Below are 14,787 nucleotides of genomic sequence, written 5' to 3'. Positions count from 1 at the left end.
TTATTCTCCAGTTAATCAACACATTACAACTGAGCTGGTGCTTTAGTGTAACTGCCTAATTTAATATTTCATTTTACGTAAAAATGACCCGCAGAAAATTTTTCACTAAAAAAAAAAATCTCATCACAAACAGTAAAAAAAAATAAAAAAATTCTGCATCTGGGGCTACAAATTAGATTCATTAAGCTTTCAAATAGTACATTAGATAAATCTACAATTTGTATATACAATTTTTTGAGACTATTTAATGGTTCTTAAAATCCAGTGACTTTTTGCCAGTATCTCAAATCTTCACCACCATCTCAAAGTTAACACAGATGCAGTGTTCAAATGAGTTAACAACCAATGAGAAGAGGGCTATGTCTGGAAGAATTTGGGGTCAAGAAACAAAATTAAAGGGTGAGTTTACTGAACTGGTGCTGGTAAAGTGGACCTTGACATAAGAAATCTGGGCAGTGTAGGAAACAGATGAAGGAGTCATTGAGAATGACATCTGAGAACCAAGGCACTCATTGACAGAATGTTGCAATTAGTTTTGATAGTTGACAATCCAGATTGATCTTTACAAATACTAGTGGTACTATGAAATTGTGGGGAAAAATTTATGCTATAAGAAATGTCCTAAGGGTTGGCCAGTGACAGTGACGTGCAGTGACGTCAGAGGCTGGTGAGGCAGTGGCTAGGATACGCCTTCATTCTTTAGATATCCTTTGTTTAAGAAATAGCAATGCACATGGGTGAGCCAATCACATGAGGTATCTATGTGCAGCCACCCATCAGCAGCTACTGAGCATATTTAGATATGATTCTCAACAAAGGATATCAAAATAATGAAGAAAGTTAGATATTAGATGTAAATTGGAAAGTTATTTAAAATTGCATGCTCTTTCTAAATCATGAAAGAAAACATATGGGTTTCATGTCCCTTTAAATGGTGTCTTGGAAAACTGGTCAACTTAGTAAACATCTGATTTTAGTCTAAAGGATTGTAACAAACTCTTGCCAGATAACAAAATGCTTGCTCTGATTATGAGATCTAGAAATCCATGCCCATTAAAAACCATATTTTTTACTTTAATGCTGCAAATTATGCTTATAGATTCTTTAATTATTCAGTAAATATAAAAATGTCTTGATCCAGTGGCGGCTGGTGAAATTTAAAGATGGTGGGGCGCTTGACCCCACCCCTTTAAATAAAGCCACACCATCAGATGGCACTACCAATTCATTAATTAAATAAATAAAAGGTAGACAGAAACACAGAAAAGCACTCGGGGGGAGAGGGAGAGAGAGACGGGGGGAGAGAGACACAGAGGGTTAGAGAGAAAGAGAGAGAGACACAATCACACACAGAGGGTTAGAGAGAGAGAGAAAGAGAGACACAATCACACACAGAGGGTTAGAGAGAGAGAGAGAAAGAAAGAGAGAGAGACACAATCACACAAAGAGGGCTAGAGAGAGAGAGAAAGAGAGAGAGACACAATCATACACAGAGGGTTAGAGAGAGAGAGATAAAGAGAGAGAGACACAATCACACACAGAGGGTTAGAGAGAGAGAGAAAGAGATAGAGACACAATCACACACAGAGGGTTATAGAGAGAGAGAGAGAGAGAGAGAGACACAATCACACAAAGAGGGCTAGAGAGAGAGAAAGAGAGAGAGACACAATCATACACAGAGGGTTAGAGAGAGAGATAAAGAGAGAGAGACACAATCACACACAGAGGGTTAGAGAGAGAGAGAAAGAGAGAGAGACACAATCATACACAGAGGGTTAGAGATAGAGAGAGAAAGAGAGAGATACACAATCACACACAGAGGGTTAGAGAGAGAGAGAAAGAGATAGAGACACAATCACACACAGAGGGTTAGAGAGAGAAAGAGACACACAATCACACACAGAGGGTTAGAGAGAAAGAGAGAGAAACACACAATCACACACAGAGGGTTAGAGAGAGAGAAAGAGAGACACAATCACACACAGAGGGTTAGAGAGAGAGAGAAAGAGAGAGAGACACAATCACACACAGAGGGTTAGAGAAAGAGAGAGAGAAAGAGAGAGAGACACAATCATACACAGAGGGTTAGAGAGAGAGAGAGAGAGAGAGAGAGACACAATCACACACAGAGGGTTAGAGAGAGAGAAAGAGAGACACACAATCACACACAGAGGGTTAGAGAGAGAGAAAGAGAGAGACACACAATCACACACAGAGGGTTAGAGAGAGAGACACAATCACACACAGAGGGTTAGAGAGAGAGAGAAAGAGAGAGAGACACAATCACACACATAGGGTTAGAGAGAGAGAGAAAGAGAGAGAGACACACAATCACACACAGAGGGTTAGAGAGAGAGACACAATCATACACATAGGGTTAGAGAGAGAGAAAGAGAGACACAATCATACACAGAGGGTTAGAGAGAGAGAGAGAGAGAAAGAGAGAGAGAGAGACACACAATCACACACAGAGGGTTAGAGAGAGAGAGAAAGAGAGAGACACAATCACACACAGAGGGTTAGAAAGAGAGAGAGAGAAAGAGAGAGAGAGACAATCACACACAGATGGTTAGAGAAAGAGAGAGAGACACAATCACACACAGAGGGTTAGAGAGAGAGAGAAAGAGAGAGAGACACAATCACACACAGAGGGTTAGAGAGAGAAAGAGAGAGAGACACAATCACACACAGAGGGTTAGAGAAAGAGAGGAGACACAATCACACACAGAGGGTTAGAGAAAGAGAGAGAGACACAATCACACACAGAGGGTTAGAGAAAGAGAGAGAGACACCATCACACACAGAGGGTTAGAGAGAGAGAAAGAGAGAGAGACACAATCACACACAGAGGGTTAGAAAGAGAGAGAGAGAGAGAGACACAATCACACACAGAGGGTTAGAGAAAGAGAGAGAGACACAATCACACACAGAGGGTTAGAGAAAGAGAGAGAGACACAATCACACACAGAGGGTTAGAGAGACACATAAGGGATGAGAGAGTCAGAGGGGGAGGAAGAGAGACAGAGAGAGAAAGAGACCAATTGGGAGAACGACACATAAGGAGAGAGATGGATAGTTATAGAGAGAGACACACACAAGGGGGGGGGGGGAGGGGAGAGGGACCACTGCATTTTTAAGTAATAAAACAGCAGAGCTACAGAGAGTTCAGAAAGTGAGACTATAAACTAGTGTGAAGTACAGAGGTAAGCTGCTAAGGTAATGGGTGACTGTAAACTTTGAGTAAATAAAATACAAAAACGATCTTTAAACTGCTGTAAAAGAGTAAAAAAACAAAAAACACTAAACCACATTCATTAAATGATCATTTTCACTAACAGAATCCCTTTCAGTAAAATCTAAGGTTGCAGAACTTACTTCAATAAAATGTGGCTAAAACACTGCAAGTCTGCATCTCTTACTGCTCTGTAAGGAAGTGACAGTGGAACATTCCACTGCACTTGGAGGGGAAGTACTGAACTCTCTTTTTTATTGAATCAAAGCTTACAGCTGAACAGGGCAGCAACAAAATAAATGAAAGTTGTTTTTTCCGTTTTTGTTTTCTTTTATATCATTTAACATCCAGCCCCAAACCTAAGTTCCACTTACTAATGCCTCTCACTGGATTGGGTCAGCCCAAATAGGACTGCCTCAAATAAGCACTTATGTGCCATGCAATGATCTTAACCACTTTCATCCAGTAGGTGGCGCAGCATGTTGTGTAATGGTGGGCAGACCTTGCAACAAAAAAATATATATTTTTGCCCATATGAGAGGTGAAGCCCTGCCTCACCTGCCTCTAGTGACTGCACATCACTGGCCAGTGAGTATATTTGATTCTGAAGATGTTCAGAGAAACCTTTTCCCTTAGATTATATAAAATCCACCAACGGTGTATCCCAAGTTCAGAACAAGTACAATGGTGATATCTTTATCGCACAAATTGTGATTAAGAAAATTTCTGCTCCATACTACTATTAAGAGATGCCAGTTGCCTTTGCGTTCCTTGGAGCTAAATCCAGCCCTATACTACAAGCTTTTAACCTAGTTGCGAAATGTATATACATTTAAACACCAAACTCTTGTCCATGTAGATAAACAATTAATTAAAATTGAGGCCAGTATAATGCATTTCTAATTTTTTTTTCTGTTCTAAATAAGTTTTATTGATGTACATAAATAAAATACAAAATCATCTGTATATAGGTACATAGACATTATATTTCTTCAGAAAAGAATATCCTTTGTTGATAAGCATCCTAAATCTTTTCTTGTAATATTGTAATGGAAAAATAAAATTCAACTTATCCTGTTGGTCTTCAGTCCAGTGTCTTCAGAAATGGAATAGATAGAACTTTCAAAATCAGTTATTTAACATTATAATGAAAAGATCTTATAACAAGAATATTATTATAAGAATGGAACATTGTGAACCGTTAATACTTCTCAAAGCCAAGTAGGCAAGACCAGGATGAAAGAGAGGGGGGGGGGAGAGAAAACATCCTAGATCAAATTAGATAATCTAGGGTGGGCTGTGCATTTCTTATTTTTTTCTAAAAAATACAGTTTTTATACTAACCTTGCTCACTGCAGCACCCTTTGTATTTTACAATATTTTCATGGTAAAGGGTCTTTAGTATCTTGATCTCTCCTTTCCAACTGGTCTCCAGCTGCTGACTACATCCAGACTTTAGTGACTTCACGGCCACCATTTCCCCAGTCCCATCATTGTTTGGGTCATAGCAGTACAGAGTCACTTTTCCAAAGTGTCCCTGATGTGGGGGAAATTGTGCGTTTTACAGGTTAATATTTTAAATACTAGTTAAAAACCAAGAGAGAACAATGCTATGCAATAATAATAGAATATATACCTCTCCCAACTCGCGGATTTTTTTCAAGTATCGTTTCTGAAACACTGTGGGATCTGTGATGCTATAATCTGGGCTAATCGAGGCAATATCAGAAAGGTCTGTAGAAAACAATGAAACAAAATTACAAATCCACTCAATTTTACTGGGTTATTTTGGAGGAATACCTTTGCCAATCTCATTAAAAAAATATCATTCACTTATAGTTGCATTTCTTTTGAAATTATTACATTTGCAGCTTTGTAAGAGGCAGCGCCAGTGCGAAAGCAAAGTTTTCAAGGTCTAGTTATTACTGGGCACAGTTCGGCCAATCAAGGATCAAGGTAAGTAATTCAACATTAGCATCCAAGTGATCTAAGGTCAGGGTTTTGGGTTAGTCTGAGAGACAGACCTTTATGGAAGAAGGAGGGACAAAAATACAGAGTTTCTACTATGGAAACTCCAGAAAATTGCGAGTTGACCAGGAGCTCTGTTATTGTGTCCCCAAGACGGTGACACTATTTTTTTTCTTCTCCACACCTTCAGCTTGGTAAATAAAACTACAGTTTCCTGAGCTTGACTAACTAAGATGTTTAAAGGAAACTAAAGTAAAAATTAAACTTTCATGATTAAGATTTAAATGTGCACAATATTTTTATATGCACACTTTCTGAGGTACAAGCATGTGCAAGAATTCAGTTTATACGTGTTTGCATTTTGTGATTGGCAGATGGCTGTCACATGACGCAGGGGGAAGGAAAACAGCTCTAACGTTGAAATTTGTCAGAAAACCAATCTACTACGCAATTGAAATTCAGACTAAATACTATTGCATTATCTTTTTTTGCATTTGATTATGCATTTCTATGCATAATGGCCCTTTAAAGTTTGTTTTTGATTTACCAAACTAATTACATTGAGCTAGATTAAAAGTGTGGCACTATTTAGCGCTTCCGCTTGAGTTTTAACTTCGCTAGCCTTCTTATAATCAAAAACTAATGGCAAAGCCATATAAGCCTGCTATTTCTGAACAAAGGGGATCACAGAGAAGCTTTTACAACCATTTGTGTCATGGTTGTCATACTGCACAAGCGGTATGTAAATAATTTCAGTGAAAAAACAAAAGTTTGTGAAAAAGTAAAAAAAAAAAAATTATATGATCGCATTTGGCAGTAAAAATTGTGGCATAAAATATAACAAAATGGGCTTAGATCAATACCTTGGGTTAATATAGTTTTAATAGGTAAATAAAAAACAAAACAAGGCTATATTTCTGTTTAAATGGAGTGATAGCAAAAATGCTAAAAATTCTTGGGCAATTTCTTCTCTGAAATTCTGGGTAGTGAAGAGGTTAAATATAAAAATAATGTAAAAATTATTAATAATTATTAAAGAGGTTCTACAAAATTCTAAAAAAAATCATTAAAATACATTTGTATTTTTTTATCACTTATATAATAACATAGTAACATAGTAACATGTTACTATGTTATTATATAAGTGATAAAAAAATACATAATGCGTCGTAAGATATCTGTATTGAAGTGCGCTATCCCGACACAGCGTTAAACGCGATTTGCTATTTAGAATATAAAATATTTACAGTATATACAAAGTTAAACATATTATAAAATATTAAAGATGAATAAATATGATTTTTAATGTCTTGTACACACACACACACACACACATATATATATATTTTTATATATATATATATATATATATATATATATATATATATCAGAGATGTGGACTTGAGTCGCATGATCTGCCTTGCCTTGGACTCAAGTCACAAATTTGATAACTTGTGACTCGACTTGATCAAGGAACACTTGTGACTTAACTTAGACTTTGATAGCAATGACTTGAGCCCTATGACTTGCCAAGTCTTTATACATTCTAAAGGTCAGAGTTATGACCTAGGATGGTCCCTGGAGAATGACAAACAAAATAATATATTTAAAATACCCAACTCATTTTTGTTTTAATTAAACCCCAAGATATTTAATAAGTAAGCCATTTTGAGACCATGGGGCCGATTTATCATGCTGCGAATGCAGCAGTTTCTGCGCACGCCTTAAGTCTCGCCGGAAACAAAAGTTAAGAAGCAGCGACCGCTGCTCCTTAACTCATCTTCCACCTCTGAGGTGGCGGATAGCAAGCATCCCGATCAGGATTATTGACACCCCCTGCTAGCGGCCACGAATGTGCAGGGGCGGCATTGCACAATCATTTCACACAACATGCTTGTGCAATGATAAATGCTGACAGCGTATGCTGGACATGATCCAGGCCCATTTGTGTTGATTTCAGCATTAAAGATAAATAAGACTATATTATTAGTGATAATGCGGCCACAATGAAGAAAGCCTTCACTGTGTGCTTCCCCACTGAACAAGAAGACATACATGATGAGGAACAACTTGATGATCCACAAGCTCTGCAATGACCTAAGCCAAGAGGAGCAGCAATCCCTGGATGCGGTTATGGCAAGTAAACCACGGCTTCAGTGTTTCGCCCACATGCTTCAGCTCATAGTGGGGGGCGGCTTGAAAGAAACAAAAGTGATGTTGTGGGCTCTCTCAAAATTATCCAAAATCAGCTCATTGCTTCACAAAAGCACAACATTCAAAGACATTTTCAGTCTGAATTTGGAGAAAGAAGGATTCCAGCTGCTGTTAACACAAGGTGGAACTCAACACTGAGACAGGTACAGGCAGTAATTGAATGTGATCATCAAAAGATCTGTTGTGTTCTGGAAAAGTCTGGATATAAGGAATTGTTGTTCACATCAAGGGAGTGGCATCAATTGAAGGAGTTGGTGGACATCCTGAAGCCATTTGTAGAAGGAACAGATTTGACTCAGGGGGAGAAAATGGTGACAATCAGCTCTGTTGTTCCATCTGTTCTTGCTCTGAATCACCACTTGGAGAAGCTGAAGTCTCAGGTCTGTTTCTTAACTAGCCTGGTCAGAAGTCTGCACTCATCTCTGATCAAAAGTTTGCTTGGAATCTTTGCCAATGTGAAAATGGCAAGCACAAAAGATGGAACCACTGTGCATTTTTCAGACCCAATCAACCTAAAAGCAGCTATCTTGGATCCAGCTTTTTCACTGCAGTGGGTAGAGCATCACATGCTTGTTAACCCTGAAGTCAAGGAAGTGGTTGCACAAAAAGTGAAGGGTAAATATTATCATGCTTTAAAGGGATATTAAACCCATTTTTTTATTTCATGATTCAGATAGAGCATGCAATTTTAAACAACTTTCTAATTTACTCCTATTGTCAATTTTTCTTCATTCTCTTACTTCTTGGTTTCTTCATTTTAAAAGCCAGAATGTTAAGCTTTGGAGCCAGTCCATTTTTAGTTCAGCAAGCGCTATCCAGGGTCTGAACCAAAATTGGGCTTATTCCTAAACTTACATTCCTTCTTTTTAAATAAAGATACCAAGAGAACAAAGGAAAATTGATAATAGGAGTAAATTAGAAAGCTGTTTAAAATTGCATGCTCTATCTGAACCATGAAAAAAACCCAGAATTTATGCTTACCTGATAAATTACTTTCTCCAACGGTGTGTCCGGTCCACGGCGTCATCCTTACTTGTGGGATATTCTCTTCCCCAACAGGAAATGGCAAAGAGCCCAGCAAAGCTGGTCACATGATCCCTCCTAGGCTCCGCCTTCCCCAGTCATTCGACCGACGTAAAGGAGGAATATGCATAGGAGAAATCATATGATACCGTGGTGATTGTAGTTAGAGAAAATAACTCATCAGACCTGATTAAAAAACCAGGGCGGGCCGTGGACCGGACACACCGTTGGAGAAAGTAATTTATCAGGTAAGCATAAATTCTGTTTTCTCCAACATAGGTGTGTCCGGTCCACGGCGTCATCCTTACTTGTGGGAACCAATACCAAAGCTTTAGGACACGGATGATGGGAGGGAGCAAATCAGGTCACCTAAATGGAAGGCACCACGGCTTGCAAAACCTTTCTCCCAAAAATAGCCTCCGAAGAAGCAAAAGTATCAAATTTGTAAAATTTGGTAAAAGTGTGCAGTGAAGACCAAGTCGCTGCCTTACATATCTGATCAACAGAAGCCTCGTTCTTGAAGGCCCATGTGGAAGCCACAGCCCTAGTGGAGTGAGCTGTGATTCTTTCAGGAGGCTGCCGTCCGGCAGTCTCATAAGCCAATCGGATGATGCTTTTAAGCCAAAAAGAGAGAGAGGTAGAAGTTGCTTTTTGACCTCTCCTTTTACCAGAATAAACAACAAACAAGGAAGATGTTTGTCTGAAATCCTTTGTAGCCTCTAAATAGAATTTTAGAGCACGAACTACATCCAAATTGTGCAACAAACGTTCCTTCTTTGAAACTGGATTCGGACACAAAGAAGGCACAACTATCTCCTGGTTAATATTTTTGTTAGAAACAACTTTCGGAAGAAAACCAGGTTTAGTACGCAAAACCACCTTATCTGCATGGAACACCAGATAAGGAGGAGAACACTGCAGAGCAGATAACTCTGAAACTCTTCTAGCAGAAGAAATTGCAACCAAAAACAAAACTTTCCAAGATAATAACTTAATATCTACGGAATGTAAGGGTTCAAACGGAACCCCTTGAAGAACTGAAAGAACTAAATTGAGACTCCAAGGAGGAGTCAAAGGTTTGTAAACAGGCTTGATTCTAACCAGAGCCTGAACAAAAGCTTGAACATCTGGCACAGCCGCCAGCTTTTTGTGAAGTAAAACAGATAAAGCAGAAATCTGTCCCTTCAAAGAACTTGCAGATAATCCTTTCTCCAAACCCTCTTGTAGAAAGGATAGAATCTTAGGAATCTTAATCTTGTTCCATGGGAATCCTTTAGATTCGCACCAACAGATATATTTTTTTCCATATTTTATGGTAAATTTTTCTAGTTACAGGCTTTCTAGCCTGAATAAGAGTATCAATGACAGAATCTGAGAACCCACGCTTTGATAAAATCAAGCGTTCAATCTCCAAGCAGTCAGTTGGAGTGAGGCCAGATTCGGATGTTCGAACGGACCTTGAACAAGAAGGTCCTGTCTCAAAGGTAGCTTCCATGGTGGAGCCGATGACATATTCACCAGGTCTGCATACCAAGTTCTGCGTGGCCATGCAGGAGCTATCAAGATCACCGAAGCCCTCTCCTGATTGATCCTGGCTACCAGCCTGGGAATGAGAGGAAACGGTGGGAATACATAAGCTAGGTGGAAGGTCCAGGGCGCTACTAGTGCATCTACTAGAGTCGCCTTGGGATCCCTGGATCTGGACCCGTAGCAAGGAACCTTGAAGTTCTGACGAGACGCCATCAGATCCATGTCTGGAATGCCCCATAATTGAGTTATTTGGGCAAAGATTTCCGGATGGAGTTCCCACTCCCCCGGATGAAATGTCTGACGACTCAGAAAATCCGCTTCCCAATTTTCCACTCCTGGGATGTGGATTGCAGACAAGTGGCAGGAGTGAATCTCCGCTCATCGAATTATTTTGGTCACTTCTTCCATCGCCAGGGAACTCCTTGTTCCCCCCTGATGGTTGATATATGCAACAGTCATCATGTTGTCTGACTGAAACCTTATGAATTTGGCCTTTGCTAGTTGAGGCCAAGCCTTGAGAGCATTGAATATCGCTCTTAGTTCCAGAATGTTTATCGGGAGAAGAGATTCTTCCCGAGACCATAGACCCTGAGCTTTCAGGGGTTCCCAGACCGCGCCCCAGCCCACCAGACTGGCGTCGGTCGTGACAATGACCCACTCTGGTCTGCGGAAGCTCATCCCTTGTGACAGGTTGTCCAGGGTCAGCCACCAACGGAGTGAATCTCTGGTCCTCTGATCTACTTGGATCGTCGGAGACAAGTCTGTATAATCCCCATTCCACTGTCTGAGCATGCACAGTTGTAATGGTCTTAGATGAATTCGCGCAAAAGGAACTATGTCCATTGCCGCAACCATCAAACCTATTACTTCCATGCACTGCGCAATGGAAGGAAGAAGAACAGAATGAAGTACTTGACAAGAGCTTAGAAGTTTTGATTTTCTGGCCTCTGTCAGAAAAATCTTCATTTCTAAGGAGTCTAATATTGTTCCCAAGAAGGGAACTCTTGTTGACGGGGATAGAGAACTTTTTTCTACGTTCACTTTCCACCCGTGAGATCTGAGAAAGGCTAGGACAATGTCCGTATGAGCCTTTGCTTGTGGCAGAGACGACGCTTGAATCAGTATGTCGTCCAAGTAAGGTACTACTGCAATGCCCCTTGGTCTTAGCACCGCTAGAAGGGACCCTAGTACCTTTGTGAAAATCCTTGGAGCAGTGGCTAATCCGAATGGAAGAGCCACAAACTGGTAATGCTTGTCCAGAAAGGCGAACCTTAGGAACCGATGATGTTCCTTGTGGATAGGAATATGTAGATACGCATCCTTTAAATCCACCGTGGTCATGAATTGACCTTCCTGGATGGTAGGAAGAATTGTCCGAATGGTTTCCATTTTGAACGATGGAACCCTGAGAAATTTGTTTAGGATCTTGAGATCCAAAATTGGTCTGAATGTTCCCTCTTTTTTGGGAACTATGAACAGATTGGAGTAAAACCCCATCCCTTGTTCTCCTAATGGAACAGGATGAATCACTCCCATTTTTAACAGGTCTTCTACACAATGTAAGAATGCCTGTTTTTTTATGTGGTCTGAAGACAATTGAGACCTGTGGAACCTTCCCCTTGGGGGTAGTTCCTTGAATTCCAGGAGATAACCTTGAGAAACTATTTCAAGCGCCCAAGGATCCTGAACATCTCTTGCCCAAGCCTGAGCGAAGAGAGAGAGTCTGCCCCCCACCAGATCCGGTCCCGGATCGGGGGCCAACATCTCATGCTGTCTTAGTAGCGGTAGCAGGCTTCTTGGCCTGCTTACCCTTGTTCCAGCCTTGCATCGGTCTCCAGGCTGGCTTGGTTTGAGAAGTATTACCCTCTTGCTTAGAGGATGTAGAATTTGAGGCTGGTCCGTTTCTGCGAAAGGGACGAAAATTTGGTTTATTTTTAGCCTTAAAAGACCTATCCTGAGGAAGGGCGTGGCCCTTTCCCCCAGTGATGTCTGAAATAATCTCTTTCAAGTCAGGGCCAAACAGCGTTTTCCCCTTGAAAGGGATGTTAAGCAATTTGTTCTTGGAGGACACATCCGCTGACCAAGACTTTAGCCAAAGCGCTCTGCGCGCCACAATAGCAAAACCTGATTTTTTCGCCGCTAATCTAGCTAATTGCAAAGTGGCGTCTAAGGTAAAAGAGTTAGCCAATTTAAGTGCGTGAACTCTGTCCATAACCTCCTCATAAGAAGATTCTTTATTGAGCGACTTTTCTAGTTCTTCGAACCAGAAACACGCTGCTGTAGTGACAGGAACAATGCATGAAATTGGTTGTAGAAGGTAACCTTGCTGAACAAACATCTTTTTAAGCAAACCCTCTAACTTTTTATCCATAGGATCTTTGAAAGCACAACTATCTTCTATAGGGATAGTAGTGCGTTTGTTTAGAGTAGAAACCGCCCCCTCGACCTTGGGGACTGTCTGCCATAAGTCCTTTCTGGGGTCGACCATAGGAAATAATTTCTTAAATATAGGGGGAGGGACAAAAGGTATGCCGGGCCTTTCCCATTCTTTATTTACAATGTCCGCCACCCGCTTGGGTATAGGAAAAGCTTCGGGGGGCACCGGGACCTCTAGGAACTTGTCCATCTTACATAATTTCTCTGGAATGACCAAATTGTCACAATCATCCAGAGTAGATAACACCTCCTTAAGCAGAGCGCGGAGATGTTCCAATTTAAATTTGAATGTAATAACGTCAGGTTCAGCTTGTTGAGAAATTTTTCCTGAATCTGAAATTTCTCCCTCAGACAAAACCTCCCTGACCCCTTCAGACTGGTGTAAGGGCGTGTCAGAACCATTATCATCAGCGTCCTCATGCTCTTCAGTATCTAAAACAGAGCAGTCGCGCTTTCGCTGATAAGTGGGCATTTTGGCTAAAATGTTTTTAATAGAATTATCCATTACAGCCGTTAATTGTTGCATAGTAAGGAGGATTGGCGCACTAGATGAACTAGGGACCTCCTGAGTGGGCAAGACTTGGGTAGACATAGAAGGAGATGATGCAGTACCATGCTTACTCCCCTCACTTAAGGAATCATTTTGGGCAACATTATTATCAGTGGCATCATTGTCCCTACTTTGTTTATCACATTCATCACATATATTTAAATGGAGAGGAACCTTGGCTTCCGAACATACAGAACATCGTCTATCTGATGGTTCAGACATGTTAATAGGCATAAACTTGATAACAAAGAACAAAAAACGTTTTAAAATAAAACCGTTACTGTCACTTTAAATTTTAAACTGAACACACTTTATTACTGAATATGTGAAAAAGTATGAAGGAATTGTTCAAAATTCACCAAAATTTCACCACAGTGTCTTAAAGCCTTAAAAGTATTGCACACCAAATTTGAAAGCTTTAACTCTTAAAATAACGGAACCGGAGCCGTTTTTACATTTAACCCCTATACAGTCCCTGGTATCTGCTTTGCTGAGACCCAACCAAGCCCAGAGGGGAATACGATACCAAATGACGCCTTCAATAAGCTTTTTCAGTGGATCTGAGCTCCTCACACATGCATCTGCATGCCTTGCTTTCCAAAAACAACTGCGCATTAGTGGCGCGAAAATGAGGCTCTGCCTATGACTAGCAAAGGCCCCCAGTGAAAAAGGTGTCCAATACAGTGCCTGCCGTTTTTTTAATACAATTCCCAAGATTAAAATAACCCTTCAAAGTTATAATCCATTAAATATGCTTATAAAGTAATCGTTTTAGCCCAGAAAAATGTCTACCAGTCTTTAAAGCCCTTGTGAAGCCCTTTATTCTTATATTTAAACTAAGAAAATGGCTTACCGGATCCCATAGGGAAAATGACAGCTTCCAGCATTACCAAGTCTTGTTAGAAATGTGTCATACCTCAAGCAGCAAAGTCTGCCCACTGTTTCCCCCAACTGAAGTTACTTCATCTCAACAGTCCTGTGTGGAAACAGCCATCGATTTTAGTAACGGTTGCTAAAATCATCTTCCTCTTACAAACAGAAATCTTCATCTCTTTTCTGTTTCAGAGTAAATAGTACATACCAGCACTATTTTAAAATAACAAACTCTTGATTGAAGAATAAAACTACATTTAAACACCAAAAAACTCTAAGCCATCTCCGTGGAGATGTTGCCTGTGCAACGGCAAAGAGAATGACTGGGGAAGGCGGAGCCTAGGAGGGATCATGTGACCAGCTTTGCTGGGCTCTTTGCCATTTCCTGTTGGGGAAGAGAATATCCCACAAGTAAGGATGACGCCGTGGACCGGACACACCTATGTTGGAGAAAAACATAATTTATGCTTACCTGATAAATGTATTTCTCTTGTAGTGTATCCAGTCCACGGATCATCCATTACTTATGGGATATTCTCCTCCCCAACAGGACGTTGCAAGAGGATCACCCACAGCAGAGCTGTTATATAGCTCCTCCCCTCACTGTCATATCCAGTCATTCGACCGAAACAAACCGAGAAAGGAGAAACCATAGGGTGCAGTGGTGACTGAAATTTGATTAAAATTTAGAACTGCCTTAAAAGGACAGGACGGGCCGTGGACTGGATACACTACAAGAGAAATAAATTTATCAGGTAAGCATAAATTATGTTTTCTCTTGTTAAGTGTATCCAGTCCACGGATCATCCATTACTTATGGGATACCAATACCAAAGCTAAAGTACACGGATGATGGGAGGGACAAGGCAGGAACTCAAATGGAAGGAACCACTGCCTGAAGAACCTTTCTCCCAAAAACAGCCTCCGAAGAAGCAAAAGTATCAAATTTGTAAAATTTTGA

General features: G+C 40.4%; 1 protein-coding gene across 1 annotated transcript in view; it reads right to left on the bottom strand.

Moving 5' to 3' along the window:
- TYK2 (tyrosine kinase 2) overlaps window positions 1–14,787 on the bottom strand; it is a 229,282-nt gene that overhangs the window by 39,571 nt on the left and 174,924 nt on the right. The window contains exons 18-19 of the mRNA XM_053718015.1: window positions 4,869–4,966; window positions 4,577–4,769 (exon numbers count right to left, since the gene is read on the bottom strand). Coding sequence (XP_053573990.1) covers window positions 4,577–4,769; window positions 4,869–4,966 — 291 coding nt within the window. The remainder of the gene's footprint in view (window positions 1–4,576; window positions 4,770–4,868; window positions 4,967–14,787) is intronic.

The sequence above is a fragment of the Bombina bombina genome, chromosome 6, assembly GCF_027579735.1.
Source record: "Bombina bombina isolate aBomBom1 chromosome 6, aBomBom1.pri, whole genome shotgun sequence".
NCBI lineage: Eukaryota > Metazoa > Chordata > Amphibia > Anura > Bombinatoridae > Bombina > Bombina bombina.
This window is presented reverse-complemented; position numbering and strand designations above follow the sequence as displayed.